The following is a 16,234-nucleotide window of genomic DNA, read 5'->3' as shown; positions in this document are numbered from 1 at the left end:
CGCTTGAGAGTATATATACATTAAAAACCGACTCCTCAGTGCTAGAAGCTAAAGCCACTCCATTTGAAGACCTCTCAATGACAACGATAGATGGCAACTACGGAGTATTATAAAAAATCACATACTTAAAGAAAACTCATTGCAAACAACTGACCTATATTTACAATACTGCTATTACTTTGCTTGAATGATCTTGTGCGCCTATGTCAGACATTTACAAAAGATTTTTCGCCCCATTCTGATCACAAAATAGATACTGATCTCCAGATTTCTAATACTTTTTCACAACAATACCTTTCCTACGCAGGCACTTAAGTGTGACAAAAATAAGGGCCTTTTTTTTCCAGAAAATCCATTTTTAATTAACAGGAGGATTAGACGAATGGGGGGTGATGGTTTACCATTTCAGCATAGTACTTCCTAAAACCAGAGATAAACCACGAACTTAAGTCCTCCACCCCCATCCCGGAATTAAACAGGTAAATACACTACAATACATCTGCTACAAACTTACTGTGACAAGTAAACAAACCAATCGCCTATGGACTTAAATGACTGCAAACTATAGAGAAGTAATGCGGTTTCTGAAAGACATTTATGACAGCCAAACAAGTTTCAGATATCAAATAATATTTTAATTTCTGAATACTTTCAATTTTCCTTGGAATATAACACACAAAGACTCGACCAAACAGTTCAGTTATTATAACTTTTACAGTATACAGAAATGTTGCACTTAAAAAAAAAACCTTCAGTTTTTTTAAACACAAAACTGTAAACTCTAAGATACTGAATCAATCACGTTATCTATAAGTGCCAACAGTGTTATTTTGTCATGCTGATTTCAATGGTATTTTTTAAAAAGGGAAAATATCAACAATTATTATAATACAAAGGGCTTGCAAATATACAAACAGATAGAGGAGTTTAATAACAATTCATGATGAACTATGTGGAACCCAATTCAAATTACAAAAGTTCACTTTGCTTGTTTGTTTGTTTTTTAAATCAAAACCGTAGTGTGTCTTGGACACAAATTCCTTCTACCTATAATAAAACCCCACAGTTCATTTTCTGTCCGAAATACCAAAAAACCTAGATTTGGGGGTAGTTATATGACACGTGTGGTTCATTCGGGTCTATATAATTATAGCTCTCTCAGCTTCAAGCTAGATTTTGGGTCACCACCTTAAGTGCGCTTCCATCATTGTGTTGTTGAGGGTTTTTTTTTCTCTTTTCCTTTCTTCCTATGATACTTTCGTGGACTCAGTTTTAATTCTTTCAGAACATATATTTTAAGGATACACAGTTTTTTTTTTTTTAAAGAAGCCAAGGTTATATCAAAAATTATTATAGAACCACAGAATAAACTGGTTTGAAACCAGAAAAATACAAAAAAGAACAGCTATAGGTACATAGACACATAGGACAATTAATAATTTGGAAAAAAAAGACTTACTTTCTTCCGTTCTGCTAATTTTCTCCAAATTTCCTTTAAATGCACTTTAAGCGAGATTTTTTTAAAAAGTTTACCCCAAAAAAAGAAAAAAAAGAAGAAAAAAGAAAAATCCCACCATCGTTTCTTTTCTTCTTCTTTCTCTTTTTTCTTTCTTTCTTTTTTCTTTCTCTCTTTTTTATTTTTTACAAAAAATGATAAGTAGCAAGTTTTTTTTTTCTGAACGACACGGGAGTTTTTAATGCATTCTGTAAAAGTTCATTTGACAGTCTCTTTTTTTAATTCACAGTCCATTAATTTTTTCCTGTCTTCTCTTAGCAAACTTGTAACATCCTTTTACATCCTTTCTTAGCAGAAGGAAATTTAAGAAACAACCAGAACCCAAATGTCATTTGCTTTCCTTTCACTCTCTTTCATCTCCCTTCTCAATTTTTAATTTTTTTTTTAATTTTTTTTTTCCTCTCTCGAATATTTTATTGAATGGACATATAAGGCCAGTTAAAACTGCTGCCAGACAGTAACATATCCCTGATTAGGGTTTCTATGGGGGTTTTACCTACCAAACGGACGAAAAACAATTGCTCTATGACAGAAGAGGAGACAGTGCGAAGGGAGGGGAGACGTAGTAATAGCTTCCCGAATCGTGTTGGCTGGTTGGGATACTGGCTCCTAACATACTCTTCCAAAGCACACTGTGACTTCTCCTGTAAACTTTCAACATGGGCTACATCAGAGAGACCACAGGCATCTAGAAGAAAGTGTATTAAAAAAAAAAAAAAAAAAAGAAAGAAAAGAAAAAAAGAAAGCAATCATCAGATTAAAAAGTTGTGGTTTTTTTTTAATTTTTAATTTGATCTTTTTTTATTGCTAGAATTACGTGTAGATGGTGCGCCATCACCTCGCCCCCCAGAGTTTAAGTAGGTTTTACCAAAAGGGACAACCTCTCTCTTTCTGTGTATGTGTGTGTGTTTGTATTTCTCTCTCTTCTGGAGGGTCTCCTTTAGGATTGAGAATCTCCAAGATCCGAGATTCCTAATGGCACAGCAGACTTGAGGGGTTGACGAGGAGGTGCTGGCCAAGCGGAATTTCGTGTATCTATATTTTTAGGGGGAAAGGCTGGGGGGGCGGGGAAGGCTTGAGTCAAAAGGGGGGAAAGGGAGCCACTATTTCTCCCCCCCGCCCCCCCCTTAGAAAATAATTGGGGAGAGCCTAACCATGTGACGAGAAGGAATATTAATAATAGTGCTAGAAATCCTTACAGTAATAAAAAACTGGCCCAGCCAAAGATAATGGCGCCCCGGATCCAGCAACAGATTCTCCCCCAAAGAAGACAACGCGTTTTTCTTCAGTCTTTGAAACTGATTTAAGTGGCCCTTTAAAACTGATCTTGTCAGTTTAGCCTATTCAGAGGCAGCCATGCAAACTGTGATCTCTCTGTTCATTTGAGCTGTTTCTTTTCCCCCCTCTTTTCTTTTCTCTTTCTTTCTTCCCCCCCCTCCACTCCCCCCTCTTTTTTTTCCTCTTCTTCTTCTTTTTAAACCTAAAGGCCCTTACAAGAAGAAAACTCCCTGATAGGGTCTGGACATTTTTTTCCCTTTTTTTTCCTGATACGCTAAAATACAATAAGTTCCCTTTAAATCAGAGACGTCTGTGCTGAAAGAGCACAGGTTGTGACCTGACCTCCCTGTGGCTTTCCTAGGCACAGGGCTAACACATGCATATTCTGCGAGTCATTAGAACCCAGATTTTTTTTTTTTTCTCTTAAAAGAGGCTGCAGCAAACATTATATGCATCTACGTGCGTCTGCTTTACATCAGGGAGTGTTATTGGGGTGCTGCAGAAGCTGCATGCATCACCCTATTTTTTTGCATGCGGCTATCTTCCCCAGAATCAGATAACAAGAAACGTTTATCTAGTTGGGAGGCAATTTACACGCCAGGCCTCACATTTTGAAAATAGTAATAAATTAAACAGTTACGACAGGATCGGACGATTGTTTTCTCAGAAGGCTAAAAAAAAAAAAAAAAAAGTGATTTGGGAGAAAAGGCAGGATTGGAAATAAACTCCTCGGTGTGGGTGTGAGCTGGCCAGGGGCTGGGAAGGGATGTGAGCGTGTGTGGGATCCTCGCTGAGCGTTTGAGCGAGGGAGAGGAAAATGCATCCTAGAAAACGATAGAAAAATAACATAAGCACCCCACGTACACCCCTTCCCACGCGGGACCCCCGTCTCCCTGTAGCTAGATGCGCCCTGCTCATTGATCACCTTAGGACTCTAGCACGAGTAATTTGGGGGGGGGGGGGTGGAGGAAAAAAAAAAAAGAAGAGAAGTTTTTAATGTGTAAAGCAATAATATATAAAAGGAAGTTTAGGTCACGACCCAGAACCTGGACAAAGTCCAGAAAATGACTTCGTTCCCCAGACCCCCTTTAACACAACAAGGAACGGATTGTGAGCCCTTCTTTTCCCACATAAACTACATTTTTTTTCCTGTTTCCTGATATCAGGCTTTAAAAAACTCCGATGAGTAATTATTTTACAGGTCCTGCTTCCATTCATATGTTTATCGCGTGGCCAATTTCCCAAGCTTTCAAATGAGTTACAGAAGAAATATATGTATTTTTAAACTCAATCCCAAAACTTCTAGGGCTCCAGCACGTTAGGTTGCCGATGCAGCCTTAAAGTTAGCAATCTGAGATAACGTATTGCACAAATTAGCGAGCAGATTTTTTTTTTTCCTCAAAAAAAAAAAAATTTAGCCTCCAGAGTTAATATCAGGTTTATTACTCACCCAGGTTAAACTCTAGTGCAAGCTAATTAGATTTCACAACGCACTCAATTATTGCTTTATAACTCATGCACTATTTCTAGGCAGCAAAAGTTGACACATATTTCCCCCCCCCCTCTCTTTGATTATCTAAGAAACACCTCGAGGTCTTTTCCTCGGGAGAGGCATGGTTGTGCCACCCCGGAATTACACTGCGGAGCGGCAGCTTCAGTCTCCTCTTACTTTTTCATACTATCCCTGTCTACTTATGGTAATGATCTTTTCGCACCCGCTACTCGCCTTGGACTATGCAGTTCCTGCTGGGTACAAATGCAAACTTTCCCCCTTAGCTTAAATGACACAGAACTGCTCGCTGCCACATTCTGTTTAAATCAGAGACAGCTCTTTGGAAAGTTGATTTATTTTATTTTATGGGATGGCAGGGAACATATTTTAAACTCAGCTTTGCACATTTAACTTTTTTTTTTTAATTCAATTTTTAATCCTGCAGGGCTTTTTTCCTTTCCTGGCTGCCCATAAAATGATCCTCTTTTTAAAGTGGTTTCACTGATAGGACGACTTGTATTTAACAACATCAAACAGATTTTGCTGCTGTTCGGATGCGTGTCATTAAATGCAACAACCCAGAGCTATACTGTTAAATAAAATATTATTTTCAATGGGAAAAGCGCAGTCTCTTGTGGCGAATGGGTGCCTCTCCCCGAGCCCCCTCTTTCCCCATCCCCAGCATTATTCAACTAGGGTTGGGGTGTGTTTTGGTTGCCTTTTTGTGTGTGTGTGTTTTATTTGTTTTTTGTTTTTTGTTTTTTAATTTTGCACTCCCTCGAAGGTGGGATGCTCAGATCCGAGGCCCTGAAGGGGAGACCACAGGGCACCGTTTCCTAAAAGGAAAGAGACCACGCTGGTTCTCGGGGGGGCAGGGAGCAGTGATGGGGTGCAGGCAATAACACTTTGCAAGAGCAAACAGTTCTCAGGGGGGCCGGGGGAAGGAAAAAGGAAGAGCAAAGAACTGCTGCCTACCTGAGGTGAAGAGGACTATGGCCTTCAAACAGCTATATTCTGCAGAGTCGACATGCAATGCTTTCAGTTTTTCTACTTGCTCTTGGAAGATTCGTATGTGGTCCATAAAGGCGACCACTCGGTCAGCAGACATTGGCGAAGCGTGGAGGCCAGCAGCTGCCAGGAGCGGAGCTACGTGGAGGGGCATGGAGCACTGGGCAGCGTTGAGGACAAATAACTCGCTCCAGGTCAGCCTCAGGAGGGCCACCTGGTCTGTGATCTGGAGGTCTGGGAAGAAGGGGATATTCCTGGCCCACTCCACCGCGCTGAAGAGCATCCTAGCTGCCAGTTCACAAATGTTCTCGATGCCCATGATGTTGTTGGGTTGCATGCACTGACTGCCAAAGCGGGAGGTGGGGTAGGGCTCTGCTCTCAGAAGAAGGGAGATATATCCGGATAGGTAGGAATGGCAGTTGAGAGGGTCCCCGTTTGTCAAGGCGAACTGACCATGAGTTGGCTGTGTGGGTGGCATTCTGCCCCTCTGGACCGCTGCAGTAAATAAAGAAGAAACTACAGCTATTAATATCTGAATTGCGACCATCGATTCAAATACAGCCTGCTTTGTGTGCTTGTGCGTGCGTGTGTGACACCGTACCAAGTCAGCTTAAGGGGGAACATGCATTTTTCCAGCCAGAGTTCAGCCCGTACCCGGTTTTGAGGCTCCGCAGTTCCCGGGTCAAGCAAAAGCAACAATAAAAGCTGAGCAATGCTGTCCGCTCGGCCAGGGCTGCCCGAAGGAGCCCGAGATCCTCACTTCCCAAAACACACCACAATTCAGTTATTTCCCCCCCCCCTTCCACCGCCACCCCTCCTTCAAGAGATGCGGGATACGTCTTTGTGTGCCCGGGTATTTTTCTTCATTACACCTAAAACGGCTTATTGATTTGAGGCTGGGGGAACGGGATGGGGAGGGAGCGGGGGAGAAGGAAGAAACACTTCAGTTCAAAATCCCCGGCGCTGGTCCCACACGCGTTTCTCGCCCACTGAATATATTGTTGCTGCTGTTATTATATCCCCCCCCCCCCCCCTAAAAAATATCAGAGGAGGCGAGATCACCCCACAACGTCCCCGGCAGGTCCCCCGGCGAGGCTGGGGGCATTATCCAAAGGCACCTTCCTCAGCTGCCCATGGAAAGTGGGCCTTTCATTTTGTTAATAAATTTACACGGTGACAGCGAGAGAAAAAGGAGAGAGAAAAAGGGCTCAGAGGCAGAGAGACGGCAAGAAGGGAGAACGCCTAAAAATATGCTTGATTTATATTTGTTATCGCACGCATTACAAGGTTAGTTACTCTTGCAGAAACACAAAGAGAGGAGCCCGGCAAGTCCCAAGCCCCCTAACCCTTAACCTACATAGCAGCGTCCAGACACAGAGCACGCACTGGAAAACTGCAGGCTCACATTTCTCGTCTAATTTTATATCACAAAGACTCGACTTGCAGAGACCCGAGCACCCCACACTTACTTCTGGGCTGCTCCTTCCCCCCGCCCGTCCCTTCTACCCCCTCCTGCCTCTCCCGGAGGGACACGAAAATAAGAGGAAGAAGAGAAAAGTGAGATAATAACAATCAGGAAAGGCAGGCACACGGCAATATACACACACACACACACACACACACACACGCGCGGATGTGTGAGTGTCTATATATTTTCAAAGGAGGAAAAATCCGGCTGGGAATCCACAGTGGAGTGCTGTAGAGCCTCAGTAGGGTGAGTCCCATTGTAATAGTAATTTGAACCGCCTGTGTAAAATTGCAATCTAAGGCAGGGTGCTGGGGGATATATATATGTGTGCGTGTGCATCTCGTGAGGCTCCGTGTGTGTGTACACACAGGCAGAGAGACACACAGGGCTGCTCGGGGGACGGGGGGTAACGCTGAACATGCAGGAGGAAACATGAAGGAAAAGTAACCACACGTCAGAATAATCATCTCGCTCCTAAGCAGCGTGAAACTAAAAATCCACTTCCAATAAACCTCCATCAGCAAAATCAAAACAAACACAAATCAATTACGAGTGCAGGAGAAAGCATGCAAGAGCCCCTGCCTCCCCTGCCCACCCTCTCCAACACCTCTTTCTTTCACTACGAGAAAGTTTCTGTCTGTTTATTCGGGGGGTGGGAGGGAGCAGGGGGAGGAAAGGTTCTGGTTGGGTTTGGGGTTTGGGGAGGGAGGTTAAAAATAATAATAATTAAAAAAAAAAAAAAAACAAACCACAAAACAAACCCCAAAACGCAGCGAGTGAAAAAAATTGCAAAACAAATGAAATCCCAATACCTTCCCGTCTCATGCCAACTTTGAGGCATTTTTTGAGGCGGCAGTACTGACACTGATTGCGGTGGTGCTGGTCAATGGGACAGTTCCTGTTGGCACGACAAGTGTAGCTGAGATTCCTCCTTACACTCCGCTTGAAGAAACTCTTGCAACCCTCGCAGGTAAACTGGCCATAATGTTTGCCACTAGACTTGTCCCCACAAACCACACATTCAATGTGCTGCTGCTGCTGCTGTTTGTCTCCTTGGTTCTGCTGGCTTGGCGGGTTGGTCTGGGCTGGCGTACTGGGAGGGCCCCCGGGCCCCGGGGTCTGTGGGGTGTGCGGGGCCCCGGCCGGAGGTCCCTGCACCGGCGGGGCTTGTGAAGGCTGCGTTCCCTGAGCTCCGGGCACATCGTCCTGGGGGTCTCGCCACGCACCGACTACCATTGCCATATCTATTGGACACCGTTGCCAAACTTCCTGTTCCCCCTTTATTTTCAAAGTTTGTTTGCTTTGCTTTTCAGATCAGCTTTGCAGCAGTCTTTTTTTTCCTCCTCCCCTCTCTCTCTCTCTCTTTCCCCCTCTCTCTTTTGTTGTTTTGCCCCCCCCCCTTTTTTTTTTTTTTTTTTTTTTTTTTTAGGAGGGTCGGGGTGGGGGGGATCTCCCGGTACCGGCGAAGGTGCAGAAGCACGGGGCGATGGAGGTGTGTGTGCGGGGGGGCGAGTTGCGAGTCGATTGTCTGGGCTCCAGGAGAGCAAAGTAAAGGGGTGGTGGGGGTGGGGGAGAGAGGGGGAGAGAGAGAGAGAGAGAGGAGGAAAAAAAAAAAATCTCTTCAAAGATCTCCCTCTCTCTCTCTTAGAGCTGATCTGCAGCAGAGTAGTTGAAGGAGGAGAGGCGGGTGTCTGGGGGCCAGGTCCAGGGAAGCTCGCAGTCAGCCATTCAGGAAAGCCATCAAAATAAGAATGAATAAAAGGTTAAAGATTACACACACAGCGGAAAAAAACACGCACAGCTGAGGAGACTTTTCTCGGCGCGGAGAGCGGACGGTCTCGCCGTAGTTTTTGGAAGTCCAGCTTGCAGCAGCAACATCAACTGCGATCGCTTTGTTTTTGTGGGCTTTTTTTTTTTTTTCCTCCTCCTCCTCCTCTTTCCTCCTCTCTCTCTCTCTCCTCTGTCTCTCCTCCCTCCTTCGCTCGCTTTAATTCTTCCTCTCCGCCGCTCCGCCCGGGCGCTGCTCTCTTTCTCTCTCTCTCTCCCTCTTTTTGGCTCGGGGGTGGGGGGGCTGGCTGTTTGGTTTTTTTCCTCCTCCTCTCCTCGCTTTTTTTTATTATTATTATTGTTATTATTATTAATTATTGTTATTGTGATTGTTTATTTGTTCCTCCTCTCCGTCCCCGCCGCGCCGCGCTCCGCTCTGCTCTGCCCCGCTCAGCCGGTTCGCCGCTCCCGCCGCGCCGTGTCCCCGCCGCCGCCGCCGCCGCCGCCGCTCCCGCCGCCGCTCCCGCCGCCGCCGCCGCTCGGGTGCTGCCGCCGCTGCCGCCGCCGCCGCCGCCGCCGCCGCGCTGCCTTATGCTGCTTCTGCCGCCTCGCAAGTGGGCTCTCGCCTCCGCGCCGCCGGTGCTCACGGCGCGGGCGGGGGGAGGGGGGCCGCGGGGCGGGGGGGAGGGAAGGAGTCAACTCGCCAGCGCAGCGCCCAGCCAGCCAGGATGATAAAAGAGGGGAGCGGGAGGAGGAGGAGGAGGAGGAGAGGAGGAGGAGGAGGAGGAGGAGGAGGAGGAGGAGGAGGAGGAGGAGGAGGAGGGAGAGAGGGAAGGATCATAACCCAGCGCGCAGCATCGCTCCTCAGCCGGGGGGGGGAAGGGGAAAATCACCACGGGGAGAGCGGGGGGAGAGCGCCAGCCCTTCCCCCCCCCCCCAAAAAAAAAAGCGGGGGCTCCCCCCCCCCCGGCGGCGGTGAGGGGAGGGGCGGGGCGGGGCGCGGCGGCGCGGGCGGGCGGGCGGCGTGTGGGCCGAGTGGCGAGCGCGCTCCCCGCCGGCCGCTCGCCCCGCTGGCGGGAGAGTGAACTTTGACACGACTGCTGCAACTTAGCGCACGTTGCCATGGCGACCGCGCGCCTTATAAGGCAACCCGACCGGCGTTTGACTGGTCAAAAGCTCGCGCCCCGCCCCTCGGCCCTCATTGGGCCGCGACGCCCTGCGCGGCCTGCCATGGCCGCCGCCGCCGCCCGCGCGGTCCTAGAGGCAGGCGCCGCCCCGCCGCCGCCGCCACCGGGGCCGGGGCCGGGGCGTCCCCCCGCGCACGCCGGCCCCTCGCCCGCTCCGCGCTCCTCTGGCTCGTTACTCCTCGCCCCGCTTCCCCTCGCCGTGCCCCCCCCCCCCCCCCGGGGCGAGGGGTTAAGGCGAGCTCGGCGAGGGGAGCGGAGCGCCGCCGCCTCACCTGGGGCCGCCCGCCGGGGCACGGCCTCGGGGGTCGTGAGGGGGGGGCGGCGGGGGAAAATCGGAAAATTGACGCTAAAATGAGGTAAAACTCCACCGAATAAAATAAAAACGAGCCCCGCCGCCGCCTGGGGGAGGGGAGCGGCCGCCCTCTCCCTGGCGGGGGTAGGGCTGCGCAGGTACGCGGGCTCCCGCCCCCGGAGGTCCCGCCGGGCGCCGTTGCCCTCGGCCCCGCTCCGGGCTGGCCGGCGGGAGACGGGGCCGGCGGGGGGGGCGGCGGCACCTGCGCTCGCCCCGGCCGCACCGTGCCCCGGCCGCCCGCGGAGCCGCGGGGTGCTGAGCGTCCCCCCCATTCCCCGCCCCGGCGCTCCGGGGCCGGCCGCTCGCACAGCCCCGTCCCCGGCGGGGTAACGGGGCATCGCCGCTCCGCCCGACCTCTCCTCCCCGAGCGGGCGCCTCTTCCCCCGCCGCCCCGGGCAGCCGGCGGACCGGCCGAGAGCACCGCGGTTTCACGCAAGACACCGTCCACCCCTTCCCCTTAGGACGGTGGAGGAAAAAACCCGCAACGCCGCTCCGCAGAGTGTGACACTCGTGTCTTTTCCCTCGCAACCTCCACGGCACCGCTATAACGCAGCTCACCTCAACCCCTGTAACTTTATTTGGGGGCTTTGCGGGGGTTTTGTTTGGATCACGCGTACCCTGACACGGTAACACAACCGCTGGGCTGTAGCGGGAGCACCACTGCATAGATAACCCGTCTCAGGACGCGGGGACGGCCGTTTATTTCCCGCTGAACACAGCTACGGGGCAGCGGACCGGGGACTTTGAGTTCACCTCCTAGTGCAAATGGCCAAAAGACACTCGAACAGGCGAAGGGACGGAGAGATAAAAAAGAAAACATGTTAAAATAGAGAGAGAAATGCCCGGCCGGACAATTCCTCCTCTGCAAACACACGCGTGTGTGTACGCTCACGTTTGAGCTGGTCGCCAAGTACGGACGTGGGGACACAGACCTGTGCACGACTCTGTAAAGGATTAATTGCCCCTCACCTCCCCGCACGCACTTTTTCATGTTGCCACATGCCCACCCCCTTCTGCCGCAGAAGTCATACAAGTGGCTAAAGCCGCAGGTGCTGAGATGATTGGAAAGTTGTAAAAAGCACCTAGACTTGACAATGTCCTGCTTAGAAACCTGGTGTATTAAGACCCCACGAAGGAAGATGTGCTGCGGCTCAATTTCAAAGACAAGGCTGCAGCATTCCCACTGATCCCGACGGAGCAAAAACAACCTTTCTCCGAAACGGGGACCAGGAGGGACTGGAAAGACAAGAAGGGGGGAAAGGAATCTTTCCCCGTTAAAATGTGGGGAGCTGCTTTATGATTTCCAAATAACCCAGAGCCGAGGAGGTCACCTTTCGGGGAGGGTGGGAGAAGGTGGGGGTTCAAAATGCAGAATAGTCACAGATTGTTGCTGATGTTGAATTTCCTGAGGGAAAAAAAAAAAAACCAAACCCAAACCCAACAACAACCCAACACCAACCTTTCCTGTCTCGAATCTGACAAAGTAAACAGGATTAATTCGCCGTATGAAAAAACATTAGCGCCGTCTTAACAAACGCGGAAATCAGAAGAGAAAGCGGTTTTAACAGGACGTACAATATTAACAGTTTGAACGTATGATCGTAAAAATGAAAAGCCATTGATACACGCTTAAAAGCCGCCGTATACGCTGATTGCTCAAGCATTAATGAAGAATGCCCCAGATTAACTATTTGCTCTTCGAGGGATGCAGCAATATAACTATCTATTAGCACCATTAGATGCTTTGCTATTTATTTGAAAACACCCCTGCGAGTGGGTTGAGGCAGAACAGATGAATGTAAAAATGAACTGCAGCTAATTTCGCTAAATAATACTCGAAACCTGAGCGCCTCGCAAAGAAGGGGGAGATTCTCAACTGTCCTTCTCCGAGCCTAATGACAATAGAAACGCTCTGGTTTAGAAGTAAGACCGTATTGGTTTTCCAAATAAACAAATGCATCCCTCCTGCCATTTTACTGCAGATGTAAATTTATTTTAATGAGAGGGAGTGGAAGGATTTATTTTGCTAAAATAGAGTTGGTGATAGAGCCGGTGTAAATCTTTAGGTTTTAAAAAAGAGGAGGAAGGAGGGGGAAGCTGCTTTCCTGGCAGAAAGCTGCCTAACAGTCCTCTAATTCTTTCTAGATTAAATCGCAATATGAATACAGCATCGAACAAATACCGAGTTTCGCTCTGAACTCAGTGGAAAGCAGTTACGTCTAACAGAATTCAATGAATTCCTCTTCTCCCTCAATGTAGTATGTGTGTGTTTTTCTCTTCCACCACACTGAAGTTCCATGAATAGGGAAAGTGGCTCCTATTGTGTGCCTCTGAACTTCCAAGTCAATGCAATTTTTAACCACTGGCTTGTGGTACTTTGAAAATCACCAGGGGCTGTCAGAGTTGGGTCCTCTGAAAAATTTACAGTGCTAAATCAGAGCATATGCTGTGAGAGAGGAAAAAAAATTGCTTAAGATTGGAGCAAGTACAGTATCTGGCTGCCCCCTAGTGTAAGTCTCTTATCTGCCTAAAATCCAACTTTAAAAGAAAAGGATCTCTTAAAGGGAAACGACTTTTGGCTCACGTATGCATACGAGAATGAAACTTCTGTACATTTTAATCTGATTAATTCCTAAGGATTTAAAATTAATTGGCTTGGGCACTCCTAGACCGGACTATAAGATTTCTGCATCAGGGTTTCTGCGAGCGCTGTGCCGAATAGGTATTTTTAAGGGATAGTGGTAAGGGATATGGGGGGGGGGGGGGGGGGGGAGAGAATCCTGTTTTGTGATTTTTTTTTTTTTAAACGAGGAACCGTGCCTCGCGTGCTGTTGTCAGAGCAAAACACTTTGGCTGCTTAAAGTCAGATCTACGTTTTTTGCAATAATACTTAAAAAAAAAAAAAAAAAGGATAAATAATTGCCTTAAAGCCTCAGCCGAACTGCCAACCACACCTTCGGATGGTGAGTATATTCCAGCTTCTTTCCATTGTACTTGCTTAGCCAGAGAAGGGACCGGAGGGGGAGCGGGGATCTCAGCGCTATACCTTCACCACCGACCTCTTTTTTTTTTTTTTTTTTTCCCTAAATAAATGCTGCCAGCTGCACACGGCGACACAATTCCGTGCAGTTTAATACCTATCACTTAAGTTAAGAGACTTGTCCTCCCCTCCCCACCCTCCCGAGCAGGTCAGTCCGCCGCTCCCCCCCGAGCAGCCTGAAACCCAGGCAGGGGAGGCTGCGACCGGGCTCTGCCTCCTGGACGCTGCTTTGGAAATGACTTTGAGGCGCTTTGCCTCGCCTCGGACCTGGAAGCCGATTCCGGTCGTTGGGTTTGTTCGCTTGTTTGTTTGTTTGCTGCTTGCTTTATTTAGCTAAAGGACGTGCTAACTGATGGTGCTGCAATTACACATACTTGGGTCTCCCCCCCTCCCCTCTTCCCCTCCTTAGAGCAACCCACGTAACCTTAGAAACGATCGTTTAAGACGTACGTTAGCTAACATTTGCTTTTTTGGATTTTTTGTTTTCCTTAAAAGAGAAACACAAGAATCACAACACATTGCCCGAAAAAAGTGTCAAAGAAGAAGAAAAAAAACTATAAGTAAACATACCAAAACCATATTTGCCTTGTTCAAGGTCCCAAATCGCTTGCATCTTCCTTTTTCTACCTCTCCTTTAGTTTGGCAGGTGAAACAAACAAACAAAAAAAAATAATCAGACCGCTGTTTGCCCCCCAGAAAGATGTGCGTTGGGTAATTAAAGAGAAGTCTCCTTCTTGGTGTTTATCTAAGCGATTGTGCACACTGATAAAAAAAAAAAAAAGAAGGAAAAAAAAAAGTAAAGTTACAGCCTTCAGGGGGAAAAAAAAAGGAGGCAAGGTGAAGGGAATAGATTTCCCACAACCTAAAGGGAAGTGCTTTCGATGTATTATTAGCGATCAGCCTTGGGAGAGAGGAAAAAAAAAAATCCTGAACACACTCTAACTTTACACAGACAAGATTTCAGGGGGGGCTTTGTACATAGCTGCTTAGGAATGTGCGCCTCGCCTTTAAGAAAAAATCCCCAAGCCCAAGGTAGGAGATGTCTTTGAGTGATCCTTGTCTCTCATTTCATTCCTTAGAAGGAAGAGCGTCTCGCTACACCTTGTTTGGAGCTGGAAAGGCGAGACTTAAGGAAAAAAAAAAAAAAAGAAAAAATATTCACAACCCACCCTTCCAATTGGGGAGGAAAAAAAAAAAAATAAGAGAGGGAAATCTCCTAACTTAATGACTGTGGGGGTAGGATGGATGCGACCGATTTCAGCCCCCCCCCTCCCACCTCCCCCCTCCCCGGCAGGGGGGGAAAAAAAAAAAAAGCAAAAGCAAAAAAAAAAAGCCAACCGCAAACAACTACAGGCTGAACTATCAACACATGCACCGAAGGGGAAAAAATATATAGTGTCCTGTGTAGGGTCGGCAGGGAACGCAAGCACACGCTAAAGCAAGTTGGGAAAGAATCCGAGCTAATCAGCAATCTCTTTCTCTCTCTCTCCTTCTCTCCCTCTCCCCCTCTCTCTCTCTTTCACTGCCCCTGAGATCCCAGCTCGAAAGAGGTACTCCACATTTTTTCATTACCAAAAATCCGTTGCAATAATCATTTGTTGCTAATTGAAACCCTTGGAGACATTTTTCCCCACCCCCTTCACAAACATGGCAACTTTTAGACATGGGAAGCACGTTTAGTTTTATTTTATTAAAAAAAAAAATACGGCTAGGAAGAGGCTGAATCTTTCACCCACGAGAAATATCAGCTCGTCAGCCCCCTTCCCCGGGGGGGGGAACGGGACCCCAGTACAGTGAGGGCTTGGGAAAATTTGGAATACATTATACCGCCTTTGGCAGGAGAATACTCTCCAACTAATGGATTCCTGCTCCTTTTTGTGTGTGTGTGTATCAGTGTGGGGGGTTTCTGGAAAGAGGGGTGGTGGTCGTGGTGGTGGGGAGCCGAGCTTTTATTTTAAGAAACTGTTAGGGTAAGAAGTGTGTCATACTTGACAAATGGAACAAACGCTCTTCCATTTCTTGCTTGTCCTTGCCTTAAAACAGGAATTAAGTTAACCACAGTGCTGCATGTTAATTGCATGTTTACTGGGCTAATGAAAATTACAAAAGGGTTTTGCCACCTCGATCCGTGATGAAAAAGTATGAAGGCGATTGTCATTGCAGCCTTCGGGGAGGGCCGGGGCGGGGAGGGGGGGGGCCGGGCACGAACAATATTGATCAGAAGAAGGGTAAATCTTTTAACTGCTCGTTAATACCATAAATATGGTCTACACAAGTTTCCACTCTTGTTAAGTCTAATCAGTACATGGAAGATGGAGACATAGCCCACTTGAATGAGTTTTTATTATTGCCAGAGGGGTACTTGCATCTGTGGACTCTCTTCCCTCCTCACTTTGCGCCCCCCCCCCCCCGGCTCCAAAATCCCCCCTTGCAGAGGAGGATCGTGAAGGTGCGCAGAAAGCACAGGAGACAAATTCAAGCTTTTCATCCTCTCTCCCCTTTTCCAAACGCTCATTTTCTGCAAAGCTGAACGGGTGGGGAAAGCCTAAAGGGGGGAGCCCCCCCACCCGTTTATTGTTGAGATCCGTGGATGAAAGGATGACCTAGTAATTCAGTTTGATGATAACCATTTTCATGCTTGAAAACAAACTGCCAAATTAAACCTAAATGGAAAGAGCAGTGGGAAAGGTAGTGGGAGCAGGGCATTTCGAGATCCCCCCCCCACCTCTCCGAAAGGGATTGTTTGGTAAAAGGAGGAGGGAAAGGCAATTAAACAGACTAAAGATGATTTAAATCCCAACCAAAAATAATTCGGGGGAGAAGTTTCCCCCCTCCGGTGTTGCACAGCCCTGGATTTGAAAACTTTGGCCCAACTTGTGGCGATAGCTACAACTTTGCTCCGCAGGGGTCAGAGGTGAGGGCTATTTTAACCCTAAAAGCCTGCGAGTGACCAAGGTTGAGGCTGGGCTCGCAGCACTAATAGCCATAATTACCTCCTCCCCTTCCAGGGACATTCCTCGCAGCAGCAGTGTTAGGCGCCGAATTGAAGAAAATCCTGGAGTTGAACATATCTTGGGGGGTAAATAACAGCAATATGAAGGAATTTCAGAGCTCTCCCTTTTGCTT

General features: G+C 47.9%; 1 protein-coding gene and 1 long non-coding RNA gene across 5 annotated transcripts in view; one reads left to right on the top strand and one right to left on the bottom strand.

The window, feature by feature from the left end:
• Positions 1 to 613: 613 nt before the first annotated feature.
• NR2F2 (nuclear receptor subfamily 2 group F member 2) lies at positions 614 to 13,876 on the bottom strand. Of its 4 annotated transcripts, none has more exons than XM_076347990.1 (3): positions 13,679 to 13,876; positions 5,262 to 5,789; positions 614 to 2,204 (listed from the first exon to the last, which is right to left on the bottom strand). In XM_076347990.1, the coding sequence occupies exons 1-3, from the start codon at positions 13,719 to 13,721 to the stop codon at positions 1,930 to 1,932; spliced, it is 846 nt and encodes a 281-aa protein (XP_076204105.1). In that variant the 5' UTR covers positions 13,722 to 13,876; the 3' UTR covers positions 614 to 1,929. The 4 variants fall into 4 exon arrangements, with proteins under 4 accessions (XP_076204105.1, XP_076204102.1, XP_076204103.1 ...); XM_076347987.1 differs by lacking the exon at positions 13,679 to 13,876 and adding an exon at positions 7,575 to 9,014 and having other exon boundaries at positions 5,262 to 5,810; XM_076347988.1 differs by lacking the exon at positions 13,679 to 13,876 and adding an exon at positions 7,575 to 9,014.
• The window catches only part of LOC143164913 (uncharacterized), a 21,594-nt gene continuing 17,942 nt past the window's right edge, over positions 12,583 to 16,234 (top strand). Inside the window, exons 1-2 of the long non-coding RNA XR_012996161.1 lie at positions 12,583 to 12,790; positions 12,880 to 13,031. This is a non-coding gene — a long non-coding RNA (uncharacterized LOC143164913). The remainder of the gene's footprint in view (positions 12,791 to 12,879; positions 13,032 to 16,234) is intronic.

The sequence above is a fragment of the Aptenodytes patagonicus genome, chromosome 10 (genome assembly GCF_965638725.1).
Source record: "Aptenodytes patagonicus chromosome 10, bAptPat1.pri.cur, whole genome shotgun sequence".
Classification (NCBI taxonomy): Eukaryota; Metazoa; Chordata; class Aves; order Sphenisciformes; family Spheniscidae; genus Aptenodytes; species Aptenodytes patagonicus.
The sequence above is the reverse complement of the archived record's forward strand: the minus strand, read 5'-3'. Positions and strand labels throughout refer to the sequence as shown.